The sequence below is a fragment of the Epinephelus fuscoguttatus genome, linkage group LG5 (assembly GCF_011397635.1).
Source record: "Epinephelus fuscoguttatus linkage group LG5, E.fuscoguttatus.final_Chr_v1".
Taxonomy (NCBI): Eukaryota; Metazoa; Chordata; class Actinopteri; order Perciformes; family Serranidae; genus Epinephelus; species Epinephelus fuscoguttatus.
In genome coordinates, this window is record NC_064756.1 from 24674581 (window position 1) to 24694770 (window position 20190).

General features: G+C 43.2%; 1 protein-coding gene across 1 annotated transcript in view; it reads left to right on the plus strand.

The window, feature by feature from the left end:
• Window positions 1-1564: 1564 nt before the first annotated feature.
• ppm1lb (protein phosphatase, Mg2+/Mn2+ dependent, 1Lb) overlaps window positions 1565-20190 on the plus strand; it is a 61135-nt gene continuing 42509 nt past the window's right edge. Inside the window, exon 1 of the mRNA XM_049576714.1 lies at window positions 1565-2497. Coding sequence (XP_049432671.1) covers window positions 2099-2497 — 399 coding nt within the window. The 5' untranslated portion in view covers window positions 1565-2098. The remainder of the gene's footprint in view (window positions 2498-20190) is intronic.

The following is a 20190-nucleotide window of genomic DNA, read 5'->3' on the forward strand; positions in this document are numbered from 1 at the left end:
GAGGTAGGCTATATTTGCTTTAGGACATCTTGTTTGACTTAAGAGAGTTACTGTACAGCATTTCCTAATTCATGACCCCTCACAACTCAGAACATCTGTTAACCTAAACATTCACAAACAAAACCTGTACTGCATTGATTCCCCCACGCCCACCTCACCCCCCTTTGCCATGGCCAGATTAACATGCTTGGGGGCCACAGGGCAAAACATGAGCTGCTGGCCCCACCTTTCTCATTCCTCCCACTTTCTGCAGCACTCTTATGCTCATATACTGCAGGAAAGTCAGTTTTTTGTGTGTGTGTGTTTTGATTACAAACATAATATCTTTGGGAGTATGCACCATATGAGCACAAAGTCATCTGACATAATTTTAAGACACAAGGACCCTCCTCAAAGCAGGCTCTCAAGATCAGGTAATAATGCACTGCTTCAAGGCCCTTGTCATGTGAGTTAATACTGATTTATGTGAGCATATTCAAATATATCTAAACAAAACTGCAGAAATAAACAAACAAACATATTGCCATCAAGGGTTTGTGGGGCCCCTGAGAGTCTGAGGGCCCAGGGCAGGTGCACAGTTAGTGATCCTGTACACAGTTTTGGATTGTTTATCTGTTTACATCAATTATTGTAATGAAACTGGCAAAGTTAGGCCCTGTGTTTAAGAAATTAATCCACAGTCTTTCTGCGCACCTGTGGTATGGCAGCTCCTTGGATGCCTTCAAGTGCTGTCGGAAATATTTAAACTCGAAACGAGCACGCTAATCATCACGTCATTAACCTAATTAGTAAATGTGCAGTGACAGGAAACGTCCGAATACTTACAGCTACAATACCAGTATGTGATTGTTTGAGTTAAATATGCATGAAATCCGTGTCACAGGTAATAGTAAAAGACATTTTATGTTAATATTGCTTTAATCACTGAGGTTAACATTTCTTTGCAAGCATGTAGGGTTTTCAAAAAGTGTTTTTGGTGTTAAAATATACAATAATATGTAAAAATAAGTTGTACCTCTTGTAACAGTCCGCGACCTTTGTGGGCATGGTAAGGGGGATAATTTAGTTTAATCATTGATCACATTTCAGTGAAATCATCTATTTATGATATGAACTTATCGTGTTTTCACTCAGCAATTCTTTCTCTTCTTTTTATCTAACTTCATCTTATTTAGATTTGGCTTTTATTGTGTTTTTAAATGTTGCTGTAATGCTTTTCTTAAGCAAGGCAATTTGAATTGCCTCTTTTTTTTAAAGGAGTTATGCAGGTAGGTATAATCAATTTTTCTGTGCAAGCTGCTATTCAAATTAAAAGTGTTTGTTAGATTAAGGTAAAGAAGTTGGTGTCATATCATGTGGAGCAGTGGAAAACAAACTTGACACATGATTAATTAGAATTAATTAATTAATTGTAGGTGTTTTTAATTGTCAAAACGTATAGAATAAAAACAGAAACATGGTTAAAACGTTTATTTCAACATACTACTATAGAAATTAACCACACTGGCTCCTCTAGGTCTGTAAGTCGTTTGGCGGACATTCCGAGCTGCACCTGAAGGCAGCACCCCCGTTTAGTCAGTCAGCGGCGGAGAGTCGCAGCCAGTGTGGCAGCTGGGAATGTGGGGGTTTCACCACAGACCGCTATTTTCAGGACTGGGAACCGTAGCTGGACTGGCCAGGGAGATACTCTGCCCACGGCTTTGCTCTAGCCAGCACGCCGGCTTCATTTGAAGCCCAAAAGAGGCGACCTGCGTTTTACCGTCCGGGGAGTCGGTGTTCACGGACCGCACGGACCGCCGCTGGTGGCTCACTGCAGGGCTGCATGCTCGAGGGGAACCATCCGGAGCACCGCGTTTGTTCCGCCGGTCTGTGCACGTAGGCTAACACCTCACCTCCTGCCTGGTGTGTCCGGTTAACATGCAGTGAAGTGTCGCCCGTTTAGTGAGTAAAATCTGCATGTGTCCCGGTGTGAACCGCTCGGTTAGATGTGTCTGTTTCACCGCTACCAAACCTCTCACACCAACGACGATGGACTGAGATCTGCGGCGGGGGCGAGCGACACACAACCTGCCGCGATTTCCTGCATGTAAATAAATAAATGATAGAGGATACAATGACCCTGCTGTCTCTGTTAGGTCGGATCATGCGTTATTTTCTGCTCAGACCGGAGACCTTGTTCCTGCTGTGCATCAGCCTGGCTCTGTGGAGTTACTTCTTCCACACGGATGAAGTGAAGACCATCGTCAAGTCCAGCCGGGATGCGGTCAAGATGGTCAAGGGGAAAGTGGCGGAGATGATGCAGAACGAGCGGTTCGGCGGGCTGGACGTCCTGGACGCGGAGTTCTCCAAGACCTGGGAGTTCAAGAGCAACAATGTGGCCGTGTACTCCATCCAAGGCCGGCGAGACCACATGGAGGACAGGTTCGAGGTGCTCACCGACATCGTCAACAAGAGCCACCCGTCTATATTTGGGATCTTTGACGGCCATGGAGGAGAGGTGAGTGCAGTGTGTGGGGAGAGGGACATCATCTGTCTGTGTAGTGTCTCCTTCAGGCATGCAGTCCACATTACACTCACTGTCTCACTCAGGGCCTACATGTGTGTGTGGGGATCCAGGGGCCCCAAACTGAGCTGTTGGGGCCCCTAAAGTGTCTGGATCCAATTGTGTTTTTATCAGTGTTTTGTATCTATCCTGTCTAGTCTGGTGTGCAGTTAAAAATGTATTGAGCCCAATCCACAGGTGAATCAAAGCAGAGGAAGCCCCAACCGTCCTTTTTAGACTTTGAAAAGTACATTTTTAAAGATGGAAGTATGCGTTTAGGGCCCAACTTACAATTTATTTATTTTTTAGACAATGAAACAAATAAAAAGCTTTATTAGGCTACATGTTAAAAATGATGTCCAATGCCCAAATGCAATGATTAACCTAATCTAGGCTACTATGATATTTGCAGGGCCGGATCAACCTGCCAGGGGGGTAAAAATAAACTGCTTGGCTCCTGTTACAGTAACTCCTGTTATTATTCCCACTTTTTAAACCAGTGGCTCCCAGTGTGTATATTATTCATAAAGATGTGTTTTCATTGGTATATAATAACCCGAAGATAAGAATCGTTGGGTTTTTGCTACCTTAGAGAGCCTTTTATATCTACACACTGAGCGGGTCCTCCTCCATGGAGTCCACCATGTTGTTTCTACAGTAACCTGAATGGACAAATCAAACACAGACTCTAAATAGCACTATTCATGTTTTTGCATCAGCCTTGGTAGTTCTCCTACATGCTTGGCAAACAGTTTAAATGTCAATTCTGCAACCTCACTGCAAGATGCCATTAAATCCTTCACACTAGATCTTTAATGGACCTCTTTTCTATCATTGAGTAAACTGACGACCCCTGACCAAGGGACATATTTTATGGATATTTAGTAATTTATTTAATGCATAACAATATTAGCACAGAATAACTGATAAACTGTAAACTTAACCTGAAGAGTGAACGCAATAGCTATAGGAATTCTAAAAAAACAAGCAATTTTGATTAATTTTGAACAGATTATTTTCTGTGAATGTTTCATCACAGATAATTTTCCTGAACTTTTTAGGAACTTTTTCTGTCTGTATTATGTATTCTTATTAAATTATTAACTACTACTGCAGTGCCCGTACAAAACATACGTGTTCGTAACGGGCCGATTGCTTGCACTGTGGTATTACGGCTTGCAGCTCTCTGCTTACACAAACAACTTCACACTCGATACTTAGCTTTTTCATCCCTTGTGAAGACGTGCTTCACTCTCTGCAGAGCCCTGAAGCCCCGCCCCCATTGCTGTGAAGAGCCACAGAGCACTGTTCACTTCTTTGTTCAAAGTTTTTTGATATTAAACATGTTGCGTGTCCAAATGGCACCAAATTCCACAATGCAATTCTTTGTGCCCCCAGCAATACTCTCCGCTCAATATGTACGTAGTCTGTTGTTTAGCCCCGCCCACACTTAGCACGTTTGACTTACACAACGGCACTACCTGAATGTGGGTGTCTATAGAGAATAGGCAACGACGTCATGGCAGACTGCCTTCTGGGTAGTAGCATCCATCATTTAGGACAAGTTTTTTTTAATGGAGATAATAAACAACAGTGGACAAGTTAAAGGGCAAGTGCAACTTTTTCCTTTTCTTTTTTTGTTAAAGATTGTTTTTGGGCTTTTTTGCCTTTAATGACCAGACAGGTTTATGAAGCGTGATGGGGAGAGAGAGGGGGTGACATGCAGCAATGACATGGCTGCAATGGCAATGACACTGCCCTTGTACCTTGGGATGCCCACCTTACCTGCTAAGCTACTGGACACCTTAAGTGCAACATCATTTAAGAGAGAAGCTGAACAAGCAAGTAAAGGGGCACTACTTTGCAAATTTAACGGAAACAAACAGCCTCAATCCATACAAACTAGTGATTCGGTCAGGCAGTTTGGGTAAGCTTGTTAGAAATTATCACGGGTGTCGGGCGGGTGGGTCACAAAGTGACACAGCAGTGTAGTAAATAATTTAACTTTCAGAGATGTGCAATAATCCAACATCCACCATCTCTTGGTCTCTCTTCGTGTCTTTCGGACAGCAAGCAGCTTAATCATCAGCGCTACTGCACTCAGGCTTTTGAGCAGGAAAATCTGTTGAGGTCCGACATATTCAAATCTCTCCTGTCATGATGTCCGGTAAAAACATTTCCCTCTTCAAATATGTAGGCTTAACACCATGTCCTAACAGCAAGCATGTTCCCTTTCTGTCCACACTGAACCCAGTAAATATGCCCTTCTGTCATATAAACAAACCACTGTATGTATAAGCTCTGCACTCACATAAACAGGCCACGTAGGTTATCAGCTGTGCGCTCGATCATACTTCAGATGTGTGAGTGCTTGCTGTCTTCCTACATTTGTACTTTATAAACAGAAATCATATGTTTTATATTGTGATATTTACTGAAAATGACATAGAATATAACCAACGGTGAGCAGGAGCATCTCTGTTTGCGGGTTTATGGTTCGGGTTTGGGTCATTGATGAACTCAAATGTTTACACGTCAGGCGTAGAATAGTTATGGCGGTTAATAATGCAGCAAACATTCACCATTCCACCATGTTTTCAAGCTCATATATGAACTAAATCGCATCGTCTAATAGTACTCAGTCTCTGTTATAATCTGTAACAAATCACTGGCTGCATATGAAGATGTAAGGGTACAGTTGCATATTGACCTCTTGGTTTTCTGGCTGAAGAGCGGAGCACAGCGTGGGTCAGCTGGAGGCTGCTTAGAGGCTGTGGGTTAGAGCCAGGCAGCTGAGAGTCAAGCCAGGGCCTACGAAGCACGCTGGAGGTTTTACCGGGGCTTAAGAGGCAGTCATAGCAGGTGAGAGGCCTGCAGAGCATGTTGGAAGCTCCACATCCAGGGGTGTGTGGACTCTTGCACTCCGTCTGGTTCTTCAGCATCCTTTGCGAGCCCTGGCTCTCCTCTCGCCCTCCTTTCGCCAGAGAACCAAAGGGAGGGTGAGAGGTTGGTGGGGTCTGAGCCCACAGCCCTCTGTCGGCTTTCCTCCAGTGTCCACATACCTCTGGAGGTGGAGCTGTGGACTGTTGTCTGTTTTTTCGGGAATTTGTAGGGCGGGAGTTGCAGAGAAAAGTAACGTTAGTGGGATGGACCTCAAGGACAAATAATAAAGAAGAACCATAGATGATATAGATAATGGACGTAGCTTCAGTGACATCACCCACTGGTTTGTGGACTGCTGTTTAGAAGCCTCGAGCCTGGCATTTCATCTGTCGCCATTTTGGATTTTTGAAGCCAGTAGTGACCATATTTGGATGAGAGGCTGGAACTTTGGAGGATGAGGGGTGGATCTGAATCAAAGACTGTAGTGACGGCTCAGATAAGCTGTCACTCAAGACTTTGGGCCTTAATAACATGTAAACGGGTAAGTTACAAAAAAAAAATGTACTCCCTGTACAGATGTCACGAATGTTGAAATTAGCCGTAGAGACCAAAAACGTTTTCTGTACCAGGCTGTAAACATGTTTATTTTTGCTGTAAAGTTAAGCATTTTAACATAGGGGTTGATGGGGATTAACTCTGTTTTGGAGCCAGCCTCAAGTGGCCATCTGATGAACTGCAGTTTTTGGCACTTCCACATAGGCTTCATTTTTCAAGCCTCAGAGGGTGCTGCTTGAGCAGGACACACTTTAAGACCCTTAGTTGATATTGTGTGCCACTGAAGTGGTACATAGTCAAATACAAGGACAAAGCAGGGGACACATAACACGAATGGAGATATCGGGGCTCATGGAAGCAAGTTGTAATCCAGCCTTGGACATTTGTCATTGAATGTTTGTAGATAAGTGGAGCAGCAGCCCAGGATCCCCAACTGTGCGTACTGGATCCCATAATTCCTTGCTACAGCCCTGCACACATGCACCCACATTTAATCTGTTTTCTTCCAAAGTCAAAGCTACTGCTTCTCATCTATTTACAGCTTAAAATCATGCCAAAAATATCCATCTCTCATGTTTTTTGGCCAAAACATTTTTAGGATGCAGACGGCACAGGCCCCATGGTCTAACGTGATTATAGCTGGGAGGAGGAGGATGAACTCAAATCGGTGTGCTCCAGAGGCGTATAAACCACTAGCTGAGCTCATGAGCAAAGCATAACTGAAGTGGGTCATTAGATCACTGATTTGCTGGTAACTGTCCACCTCCAGTTGAAACTTGTTTGCAGCTAAGCAATCTCCTTTTCTGTCCGCTTCCTTGTTACTAACTAATGTTGTTTTTCAACATGAATGTGGCAGTGCGTTCAGGGCAGCACAGCGAGACTCTTAAAAAGAGAAGTTGTCAGTTAAAGGGACAAAGAGCATTGGAGATGACACCACGGTTAGATGGGAGCACGTAAACACTGATTTCTCATGAAGTCATGGCACGCCTGAACACTGGCATTGTTTCCAGGGACTTAAACATGACCTCAGCTGACAGTAGTGATGCGACAGAGCCACACAGAAAAAAAAAAAAAAACGCACTAAGTGTAAGTGACAAGGTATCCCATTTTCCTCTCTCTACCCCCCGTTCTCTTCTCTATTCAGCTTGTACATTAAACATTACACACTTTCTGATCAGTCAGTTTTGGTTGCTGGGGAGCTCTGTGCTGTTTTTGGGCCTGACAGAGACTGTCTTCAGTTTGACTGCTGTGGTCTGATTGAGGCTGAACAATAACAGGCTAAAAATAGGCCGCCAAAGGCATAGAGGATAGCTGTTCTTTTAGGGGAAATTAAATTTTAGGCCGCGGTGCTGACTGCTGCAGCTTTTGACCAAAAGTGGTCATTGGATTGTTTTTCCCTGCGGCCTTTTTCCCCATGCTTCTTCTCTCTGTGGAGTTCCTTTTTAGAGATCGGTGATCTAACCTGTGAACCCTGCTGCAGCTACCACACATATGATTTAGAGGCTAGGAGAAATAAATAGCGAACTGGAGATATATGTTTGTGTATGTGTGGGGGAAAAAAGGGATAAAACAAGTGGGAGAGCATCCATGGCGAGAGTGAGAAGAGAGGGTTCAGATTTGCCCATGTAGGCGAGGAAGCTGTTTTATCACTGCATGTCCATGGGCAACAATTTGGTCTGTTTTCATTCCCACGCCCTCTTTTGAAGTGTGTGAAATGGTTGCCAGACAGCAGCCTTCAGAAACAACTTCCTCTCTTTAGCGAATCTAGATTTTTGTTAGCTAGAGGGCACTGAATAAAGCAGAGGGATGCTGAGTGGCCCAAGGCAACACCAGGAATACTGGCTGCCTCAGCTGGCTAGTTAGTGAGGTGTCAGCCACTTCCATTTCTCTCTCCACACACACACACACTCACACTCTGCTCATCCAAAGCACATACACAGTCATTAAAGGAATGTCGGACTGGTGTCACCATCTATCTAGCATCCAAGACTTTGCATCAACTGTTGGCCACTGTTTACAAAGTCTGTAATGGACGAATATGCAATTTTCACTGGAGTATGATGGTGCCAACTAGAGTGGAGATTCAACATAGACGTCAAGGGAAGAGGTAGTGGATCCAAATGCAATTAGGCCTGCAGCTAATGATTTTTTATTATTATTGTTTAATCTGCCGGTCATTTTCTAGATGGATTTTTCATCTATAAAATGTTAGAAAAAAGTCAGAAATGCCCATCACAATTTCCAAAAGCCCAACACGACATCTTAAGACTGTCCAAAACCTAGATATTCACTTTCCTATCACATAAAACAAGGGAAAACAGCCAGTTCTCATAAGTGGCAGGCACGTTGAAATCCCAAGCGCCCATTTTTCAGGGTGCAATGGCTATGCTTTGAGATAAACCAAGTTCAACTTTTGCAGCACGCACCACATGTTATGTGACGAGGAACAACCAGTCACAGCCGACACATATCTTTCCCTTTATCCGTAAATATCAGTCTGTGGAAAATGTGAAAAGGTGTCTTGGTCATATTAAGTCATGCTTATAATTTGTTTATTTCAAAATGTAGAGAGTAACATTATGGTAGACAACTGTTTTTTTTTTTTTTTAATTTTACCTGTAAACGGGTCACCGATGCTGCTTTGCTTGACTTTGGAAACGCACAAGAATTCCTGGTATGCACTATGCAGCATTGCAGCAATACTGAAGTTCAGTCAGTTCTAAGTCGGATATGCAACGCGCTATCCTGCCACTATAGGGCACGTGACCATCTTTCAGCTTGACCAATGTGTGTCGCTACTCTGGTATTGTAGGGTCCTAGTCTCATCTAGGTTACTGTAGAAACAACATGGCGGACTCCATGGAAAAGGACCTGCTCTATGTCTAGATTCTATTGTAACAAAAACCCAATGATTCCTATTTTCAGGTGATCGTTTACCAATGAAAACATAGCTATGAATATTATACTCCATTTTTGCCAATGTGTCCCTCTGAATCCTACACACTGGACCCATAGGTAATAATTATAATTTTCATTTACCGTCTCTGATTCCAAGCTTCATCCTTTTGCAGTTTGAGAAAGCTTTTGCTCTCTTCCTTGTACCATCTCCACTTCATTGAGTTGTTGTAAATGCAAGTAGCAGGTGTTGTGAAATAGTACAGGCTGTAAACTGAGCTTTTTAAAGCTAGGAATAACAGCACCTGATGTCATCACTGTGTCATTCTTACAGACTGGCAGAGATGTTTTGCATCATGGGATGTATAAAATCACATCTTTATTTATGGACCCTGTAGGGTAGGTGCAGTTTTAGGTTAGATGTTTTGGGAAACACTCGTTGGGAAACTAGGGCCCTGGATATTTGACTTTTAGGATATTTGTTCATTGGGTAGTTCTTTGGTTTTCAATTTTAGGATAGGGACCTTGTTTTTTTTTCTTTTTTTTTTTTTTACTATTTAAATGGGTAAAACCTTACTTTATTGTAGAGCTGCATATTGATTCGCTTCACAGCACTGTTAAGGCATTGTCGGATTTGGAGGCTACTATTACAAGCATTTATATATGTCTATAATTTATACCTGATAAGAACAATTTGTCACAAGCTGTTGTCGTGTCACAAAAAGTTATAGGGCCTCGTTCAGCTAAACCTGTTGGGGTTACAAGCATACATACACACACCAAGCCTTTTGGGAAATGTTCTGTATTAACAAATAACAAGGCCGAAGCTTCAAATATTTGCTGTGGATTACTACCGAATCTCTGGAGCCTAAAAAATGGTATTCAGGACAACCCTAGAAGCAACTAATAAAAAAGGATCTTCTTACTTATTCGTCCTCCATAATTCAGATACTTTGTTTCACACCATGTTTTTCCCCTGGTCGTCCACCCGCAGTGGCTCCACGTCCCCTCAGTAGGATGGTAGGTTTGAGAACCACTGTGCTAAGCTAAGCTGTTCTCCACCAGGCTCTAGCTGTTTACTTAGCTTGCAAACTTGAGAGTGGTATCGATCTGGTTTCTCTCTTCAAGAAAGCCAATAAGTGCATTTCCCAAAATGTCAAACTGTACCTAACAGTGTCAATCTGCATTTGCAGTAAGATCCAGGATGATTTGAACTCTGTGATGTGGATGTGAGTTCAGCGTGTTGGGGGATAGAAAGTTAAGGAAGCCAGTCAGTTTATGACCAGATAAATCAAAACTCTGTGCTAAATAACACGTGAAAATGCTCTTTTTTTTCTTTCTGTATCTCTCCACACCACACACCCACCCACACACACCAACGCAAATTCAATTTTCAAGTGTTAAAAATCCGTTTTTAATGTGAACACATCCATCGGCGTTCTCAGCCATATTAGACGATGACTCAGGGAGGGGATTTATCTGTTAAACGGAGACTGATTTTTTAGCTGACACATGGGAATAACCTGCATGAAAGTGATAGCCCTGGGCTCTCCATCCACAGTACAGCAACATGGGCCAGTTGTTCCTTACTGGCATGTAGAGACTCGGCCATACTCTGCTCCTGCCCGCCACACTGTCAGGTTGTGACTTCAGGTGCTGCAAAATTACCTTAACTGTAGAGTACAGAGAAGGCATTCACTACAAGGCTGTTTAGTGTGGGAGCTTCTTCTCTCTGTCTGTTTTGCGGTCCTTTTAGCTTTTGTTCTGCTGATTTCTTTTTCTATCACGGGCACAGCTCACTCTTTCAAGTAGTTTCGATCTACTGTGTTTGTTTGTGAGTGGGTTGTGATAGATATATAGTCTAACTGCGTAGGAGGCGATAGGAGAGCGCGGAGTAAAGAAGTTGAAAACAAAAAAACGCACTAACAGCAGGACGATGACCACTTTTAGAGGGATCCTCTGTCTTTATTCAGCTCTTAGCTTGTCCTTCGTTCACCTTTGCTTCATATTCAGGCTGAATGGCCATTTCATTTAAACTTCATTATTCATTTCTTGAATTGCAAAGCAGACGTGACTTTTGGGAGCAATTGCAGCAGTGGTGCAGCATAGTTCACCTTCTTTGCCACTTTGCAACGAAGGACATCTTATAGTAGGAGAGGCTGGTGTTTGAATTTTAGATATTTTAATGTGTTTATGTGCATGTTTGTGTTTTGCTCCAGGAGCACGGGGTGGGTTACATAGTTTATATACTAAGCGGTTTGAATTCCTCCAGAGTTCGCTCTCACTAGAGAGATGAAAGAAAGAGCCGGCATGTGACTAATTGCACTGTTGGCATTACAGGATTAGAGAGGGAGCAAACGAAGGGAGGGAGTGTGTGAACACCAAGGACAGCAGTGTGTGTGTGTGTGTGTGTGTGTGTGTGTGTGTGTGTGTGTGTGTGTGCGCGCGTGCATGTGCATGAATATTTATGTGTGTGTTGCAAGCTTGCACAGGACGGTGCACTGCTTCTCCTTCATGGACTTGAGGTCTCACACGGAGATGAGAGGGGCAGTGTGGCGTTATCTGGTCTTCCAGGAAGAGATGACTTCACTGTGAGAGAGTGAAATGCCAGGGGCCTATCGGGACCAGACACCTGCTTCACACTATTTCACATCATGTCGTCAATCAGTGCCCTCAGCAAATGTGTAAAATAGACTTAACAGGCACTCATTTTGAAGCAGACTAGATAAATTTAAATTTGAATTTATTGTTAAAGCAGCTATAATCAGTATTTTTATATTTACAGTGGGTCCTGTGTATCTGAAAGCGTAGCGATGAACCAACAAAACCCAACTTCACTTTTTCAGTCATTGTTTGGTTTTACAGCTCACAACTTTACTATTGTGATTCATTTTGGCCACAGTAGGAAGCTGTTTTCAGCAAAAACAAAAGCTCTAAAGACTCACTGTACACTACCTACCCAACTCTAAACAACAGACAGACATAGTTAGGAAATAACTGGCGAACTTACCAGAGCATCTATCTGCTAAAAAGCCAGATGTTTCCCCCTGGATTGGTGGAGACCAAAAACAGCAGCACCTGCTAATGTGTGCTTATGTTTTTATGCCTCTGCGCTGGAAATAGCCATAGCCGGAGACATTATGTTTTTGGGTGTCCGCCCATACGTCTGTCCCATTCTCATGAATGCGATATCTCAAGAACACCTTGAGGGATTCTTCAAATTTGGCACAAACATTCACTTGGACTCGACGATGAACTGATTAGATTTTGGTGGTCAAAGGTCTGTGTGACCTCACAACATGCTTTTGGCCATAACTCAAGAATTCTTACACTAATTATGACAAAACTCCACACTAATGTCTCCAAAAGGTCAAAGGTCAGCTTCACTGTGACATCATAATGTTCTGCAGAAACACTTTTCTGACCTTTACACATCATAACTCAGGAACAGGAGGGGAGACATTTGGTCAGATGCTGAATTGGTGACACTAATCTTAAGTATCCACCTTAAAACTGTGCCGATTTTATAGATCTTATGTGCTGCCGGGGGCGATGTGTGTGAAGCATCCATGTTTTCACAAACATGGATGTAAACTTTAAAAGAAATTTACTGGTGTGCAGAGGCATACAACTGCAGGGCAGTAATTCTAGTTAACCTGATCATTTCAGATCCAGTGTGAAACTGCTTTATTCAGTGACTTTCCGAAGCTGCTCATGTGGTGGCAAATGCAGAAATGCAAATGGCCCTATCTGGAGTGTTTGGTTTGTCCGTTGTGGGCTATTGTAGAAACATGGCGGTGCAACATTTGGATCTCTGTGGATGAGGTTCGCTCCCTACTGTATGTAGATATAAAAGGCTCAATCTAAGGTAAGGAAAACAATTTTTTTTTTCTCATTATATTCCATCCCTGCTAATATATCCCCCTAAATCCTGCACACTGGATCTTTGAAAGGTGATAATATGTCCATGTGTGTATTTACAGCTTGTTTCTGCTGCCCCAAGTGGCCGATGAATCAGCTATTGCCGATTTAAGAACATAAAATCCTTCTGCTGACGTGGTGTCATAGGCCAGCTCATTCCCTTCTATAAACCATGACATGACTATGACTGTAGTGCATAGCACCACCAGGCTCAAGCTGAAACATCAGCAGCAGGGCTAAAGTCATACACTGGAGTGTCCTTGACTAAGACTGTATTCCTGGCAGCTCCAGCAGTTTACTCTGCACTTTAAAGGGCAAAAAAAAAAAGGTGAATTAATCTAATGAGGGTCGGCACAATCACCCATTACTACTGTTATCCTTCTGTACCCACTTTTGGCGAAAGCTGACGCTCAACATTTCAGCTCTTCCTTGATGTCAAGTGAAGCAGAAAGTGGAAAGCACACGGGAGGTCATGTTCTGCTGGAAAATACTAGAGCAGCAGAGAAGAGACCGCAGAGCTTGAGGACTCTGTTGAAACGTCCTCTGACCTTTTGGTAATTTGTCCCCGGTGGTGAGGTTTGTTTTCCTTGTAGCGAGAGGACTGTCAGAGAGCAACAGAGGAGTGGAGTCCCGGAGTGAAACACACGAAATAAATAGATGAATGGGCCTGTTGCCTGTCAAGCAACCTAAATGTTTAGCCCTGGAGTAAACATCTGTAATCTCTTCCTTTCCACTGTCGTCCTCTTCCATAAAGTAAATGTCATTCAGAAGTCTGCTCATTTTAATAATGTTTTGCGTCTGTGTGTCTTAGCATGTGAAAACCTCCTCCTAGTTTCAGATAAGAGCATTTAGGAGGTTAAAAAGAACATGCACTTCTCTGTTTTAATAGGTGTTTGTGACTGTGTGACAGGATCGTGTGTGTGTTTGCCAACAGCGTGTAGCGCCAGATAAGAGTGTCTTCTTCAGCCTCAGTGTGCCGTCCTTCCCTGCTGGCAGCGACTGCTCAATAATTTAACACCCTCTCTGTCAAACACTTCTGCTAAAACCCCCTGACTAAATATACACGCACCTCCAAGGAGAAGGAAGGCACAAGGTCATTGTTCACATCTCATCATATCACGGTATACGCTGAGTTTTCCGGGATGTGGAAAGTTGTTTGTGAAGTTGGAGCTTCATGGTGTTTAGCTTCTCTTTGTCGTCCTCCACTTCACCCACTCCCCTCCCAGTGGGGCTAGTTTGAGCTGACATGGTGGTGAAAGGTGGGTTTGGTAATGGAGCTTTTGTGTTTGTTTGCCAAATCCCTCCGTCACCCCACATCACCCTGTTTTTTTCTTTTTGCCTATTTTCCCCTCCTCCCTCCGTCTTTGCCTCTCTCTCAGGGGGTTGGCAGTGAATGAATGGGCCAGAAAAACGCCATCTCTAAGGTCATGTCAACCTGCTGTCCCCCCATTATAGCATCTCCTCAGACCCCACTGTGTCCACACTTGCCTCGGCTGTTTGCCATGCTCAGTCACCACCACCCCATGCGATGTGTTCCCTATTTAAATGCCAAGCATGCTGCTTGTGTTGGAAGTGTAGGTTTGAAATCCAATTCTGGACATTGCGAAGCTACAAGTCTGGCTCTGACTGCATAATGCTCGCCTACAGCAGTGCTATATTTGTCCACAGCAGTGCTATTAGGTTGTACAGTCTTATGTGTGTTTTTTGGTCTGTAGCTGATTAGCGGTCCCTAAATCAAATCACATGGCTGGAATTGACTGGGCTGCTTGGTCTAATCTACACGTCTGTTTGAAAGAGGGACATTCTTCACATACAAGGCAGTTATGTAAAATGCTGAGATGAAAGAATGCACTTTTTTTTCGTCTTTTCTTTTGAATATCGTCTACAACTTTAATCTGACTACAGGAGTTTGTATGCCAGCACCGGCTCCACAATTGTTTGTTTGTCTGTGTGTGATTGAGAAAATAGATGAGTCAGTTGGAGTTTGCCTGCTTGCTGTCTTGGCAGCGGAGGACGGCGGGAGAAGAATGTTGGCTGAAAGAAGGTAGCAAGTCGCAGCTGTTGTGAGTTAGCGACATTGGTGTGATTGTGTACGCAAAGAAAGCGGGCCGTGATTTTTTGTAACGCTCACAGTTGTGGCTCTTTCCTCTCGTCTCGCTGGCCAGATGGGCCTGTGGGTAGGGCAGGTGCATCCTGGTAAACGGAATCAGGCCTCCTGGTTGTGTTTGTCTGTCACTGTCGCTTATCACTATCCATATCCATGAGTTGGACAAGTTGTTCATTTAAAATCTCTCAGACAGAAAATGAAGTGTTTAAGTTAAAGAATTTGTTCTCCATGGTTACTTACTCTGAATGTATGATTCCACGTCAACACCTTGGTGTGAACATGAAAAAGTTTGCATTCTGGAGCCGGCCTGCCGCACATGTGCTCCGCAGCCCTTCAGACATCGATCCATCCAGACAGGAGGAATGCAGCTGATATGAATGTTTGATATTTGCACATGGTTTCTATTCAGTGTGAGCCACAAACCTTCAAATACACTCCGCAGTGAGCCAACTCTGAGCCAGGTTGTCTTTAATTTACACTGTGATGAAGGCTCACAGGATAAGAGCGGATCGGAATCCACAGCATGTCATTAATTTGTGCTTGTGATTAAAATTGGGAGGTAGAAGGATCATATATGCACACAGATGTGCATGTGTGTGTGAGTGTGTGTTCTGAATGCATTCTTAAGCACAGTATGTGTGATTGTTTGTGTACCAGGGTTTTGCTGGACCTCTGCCATGTACTGTTGATTATGGCCCTTTGAGATTTATGACCCTTACGGTTTTTTTCACCCTGTTGTTTTCCTCTGTGGTTCCCTCTTTTTTTCAGGGCACTTATTGAGAAAGGGTGGTGCTGGGGCAATCTAACACTGGTAAGGGTTTCTGGTGAACCATCTGCTGCGTAAGGGTTAGATAAAGTTGTTGGTCCTAAGGAGAAAACAGATGAGTTTGGAGAGAGAATGGAAAAAGACATAATAGGGAAGAGGAATAAGGAAGCAGATTGAGGGTAATTTGCAAACAGATTGCAGACGAAGCCCACATGTTCGTCAGGGTAACTGCAGTAAATAAACTTAATCTTCCGATGGGATTTTAAAGTTGACTTCAATCTGGATTTGTCCGACCCTTTTTTTGTAATCCTGAACCAAGTCAACAGTGGCTAAAGGCCACAACGAGCAAGCTGAGTATAAACCCTACACTTAGCCTATTACTGACTGGGACTATGGCTATCTACTGGATGCCAGAGATTAATGTTTGAGACCTCCAGAGGTAACTTTGGCCTCATTCAGAAAATCAGAAGTGGGTTGTTCACTTGCGCTGACCCCAGTAACATAACTGCGCTCACACATTTTTCCTGTTAACATCAAGTTTTTACATTGACTGCAACTTCAGATTATTTTCATTGTCGATTAATCTGTCAATTATTTTCATGATCAATCGATTAGTTGTTCGGTCTATGGTAAAAAAGGTCGATAAGCCTAAGATGACATCCTCAAATGTCTTTCTTCATCCACAACTCAAAGATATTGAGTTTACTGTCACAGCGGTATGAAGAAACAAGAAATTATTAACATGTAAACTGGAATTAGAGAATTTTTTTTTTTTCTTGAACAATTACTCAAACCAACTAACTGATTATCATATTAGTTGGTGATTAATTTAATAGTTGACAGGTAGCCAGTTAATTGTTGCAACTCTAATGATCATTGTACTTAATCCATACCAGAGGTCAATGCCTTAAAATTTTTTATTGTAAAACATGTAAATATTTTAACCTAACACCATTTGTCTCACTAACAAGTATATATTAAAATGTTTGCAGTATTAAGATGAAAACTACACATTTTTACAAAATAGCATGCCTTATTTTAAAACCAGGTTTCTCTACTAGTAGAGCGCCAGTGTCCTTTGCGATGAAGGAAGTCAAACAGCATTGTATCTGATACAAGGGCCTCAGGTAGCGATCGTTTCCATTATGGATTTATTTGTCAGTTCTTTTCTTGGTTAATTGCTTGGCCACAAAATGTCAGAAAAGCATTAAAAATGCTAATTTCCCTTGAAGGTGACGTCTTCAAATCGCTTATTTCATTTGATCAATAGTTCATTCAGTTTCCGTAACCGCTTACCCAGTGCAGGGTCACGGGTGTGCTGGAGCCTATTCCAGCTGTCATTGGACAGGTCACCAGACTATCTCAGGGTTGGCCCACTGACACAGACGCACTCACAGCTCAGATTTACACCTACAGGCAATTTAGAGTCACCAGTTAACTTAAACTGCATGTCTTTGGGTTGTGGGAGGAAGCCAGAGAACCTGCAGAAAGCCCATCTTGACAAGGGGTAGAACATGCAGTCTCCACAGAGAAAGGACCCTGGCTGGCCAGTTGATTCAAACCCACAGCCCTCTTCCCAATGTATTGCCCTTGATCAATAGTTCCCAACTGAAAAAATATTCATTTTACAATCATATAAGATAGAGAAAAGTGTTGAAAAGTTGAAGCTTGAACTGGAGAATGGTTTGTGTTTTTGCTTGAAAAATGACTCAATCACTTAGTTATAAATAATTAATACTTTAATCGACTCATCGTTTCAAGCCTTTCACACATAGCCATGGCAGGTTATTGCTCTAAAGATAATGTGTAGGTGTAATAATAACTTCAATCTGCCACTGATATTTGTGCACTACCCATTAGGGCAACAGATATACAGTATACTTTAACTTCAGCGTGTTGGTAAATGGGTCTCATTTAAAGGAGCTTTGCAGTATGTGTGTGAGTGTGTGTTGAGGGTCACGGGCTGCTGATGGCTCGGAGTGGATGGGAAGTTTAGAGGCAGATAAGCAGGGTTGGTAATTGATTAGTGTGGTGCAGAGGAAGCTTACGGTGATGTGAGCTAATGCTAACAGCTCAAGGCTCTTAGGATCCCTGCTCTCTTCCTGAGAGCGTCTCTAAGCCGAGGCTAAAAGGAGTAGAGGAGACAGCGGGGCAGATTAGATTTACACTAATCCCACTGGGGAGATTGGGACTATACATTCTCTCTATGGATTCTTTTTTTCTGCCGTCCCTCTCCCGCTTGTCTGTGTTTACTCATTTTCCCTGATTAATTCCTCTTTGCCTTCCTGTTGGACGTATTGATATTTTTAGGTTTCCCTCTCCTTCTAGCACAGACGTATACACATCCAGTACCTGCATGTATTTGTTATCCTGAGAAGTCTGCATGTTGCCCCCTTCCTGAGTTGATTTAATGAGCTTATCCAGCAGCAGAGCTGGCAGCCATACTTAGAGCTGCTCAGAGGAGGAGAGATGCTTCATTGAGGGTGAGAGGAGAGGAAAACGACAGTGTGGATGATAAGTGCCCTCAGTTGGGTCAGGAGAGAGGAGGACAGAGGGGGGAAAGATGCCAAGAGGGGAGGAGAGAAGAAAAAAAGAGAGGGATTGACAAAGAAGCCCAAGAAATAAAAATGCCACAGGCTTACAGAAATGAAGGTAGTGGAAGACAGAGCTTAAAGCTGCTGTTTGGAGGTGAAGAAAAGGCAGGGAAGAAGGTATTTCTTTCAGAGGGGATGGGATAAAAAACATGGATGCTGAGAGGCAACGCCTTGCCCATAGCCTTAAGATTTTCCAGGCCTGCAGCATAACTCATGTTTGACAGAAAGTTTGTGTAGATTCAGAGGCTCAAAGAGTGCATGTGAAGGAAAGGGTTGGCAGATAGAGGCTAAACATACTGTAACTGTACAGCACACTGTGAGTGCCAGCTGAGTTTTTTTTTCATCTTTTGATCATAAGTCTGTCAGACTGAAGGCCACGGCACCATGGGGCAGTTCCTCCCCCGAGAAAGCATGACATACTTTTCCACCTCTTTCTTCTGTTTTTCATCTTCTCTCTCACACTTGCGCTGTGTCTCTGTTGACCTTTTCCCCACAGTAACTGTGTCTGTTTTCTCTCCCTCTCTTCTCCTCCCTCCTACATCTTCATCCACTCCCCTTCCTTCCGCCTCACCTACTTATCTCTTGTCTCCCTTCTCCCCTTCTGATCAGCCTCTGATCTCTTTTGTCCTCAGAAATCAGAATCTGTCAGTCACCCTGAGTGCGTCCAGGTTGGTATTGTCAAGGGAGTGCAATCGGAGATGTGTGAGGAGGTAGAAAGACAGATAATCTCCTTTGGATCGCACTTTTGATTGGACTATTGAACTATACAGGTTTTAAGGTTTTTATCTGCATTTGTGTGGTAAAATGTTAATAGTAAGCTTGCTGTCAGTATGTACTATATCAGATACTTCCCTTTTTGCCAGAGGTGTCTGGATTCAGCTGTCAGGCCTTTTATAGAATAAATAGTCTTTTCTGTTTTCCCCATTCCTTCTCTTCATGTCTTCTCTGACCTTTTGCTCTATTACCTTATATATCTCTCCCCACCTCACTATATCCATTTCCTTCTCCTTTTCTACCTCTGTCTCCCTCCTCATCCTCACCCCACCTCCCCTCCTTACCCCTTCCTGCAGAGTCACCTTATCTCTCTGCAGTCTGTCTGACTTATTTATCACTGCTCTGAAATATTAAAGAGTCTGCTGCCTCCAGTCCTGAGGGAAGTCCACGACTTTTTACTTACAACACGCGCACGTGCAAACACATACACAAACTCATAATGTTTTCTGAAGATGGCACACGCTCTGCAGCACCACACCGTGCACAAACTACAAGTCGTTTTTCAGTTTCAGAGTCATCTCCCGCAGACTGACAGACTGAACACAGAGTCCTGACAGAGTCTGCTCCTTTGGGACCCTGTAGATGCATGTAGACTGTCAGAAAGTCTGTTAATATGTACGCCCGAGTGACTGTCAGTCTCCTGTCCTGTATGCATGCCAGTTCCATGACGCCAGTTAACATTAGTTTGTCTTGCAAGACAAGGGAGTCCTGAATAGAGCTGAAAGAATTAGTGGACTAATCAATTAGTCAACCATCAGATAATTAATCCGCAGCTGTTTTGATAACTGAGTAATCGTTTCAATAACTTTTCAAGCAAAACTGTCTAAACTTCTCTGTAGTGTCTGCATTGTGAGGATTTGCTGATTTTCCCTGTTATATATCTTTTGGATGAATGATTGTGCAGTAGTTACTAGTATTTATCAGCTCCGACTACCATCAGCAGGGATAGAATTACAACACCCGGGTGGACACACTACTTCTCCCCTCCTGTGGTGTGATGCAGTGATGCGCTGCCACAAAATTACCCGTCTCCACGTAGGCAAGCAGCACTCAAACATCTATCAAAAACAGTCAGCACAGAATATGAAAGGGAGAATTAATAAGTAACGGATATAAAAACGAAGTAACCATCATAACATAATCACTGGCCTCC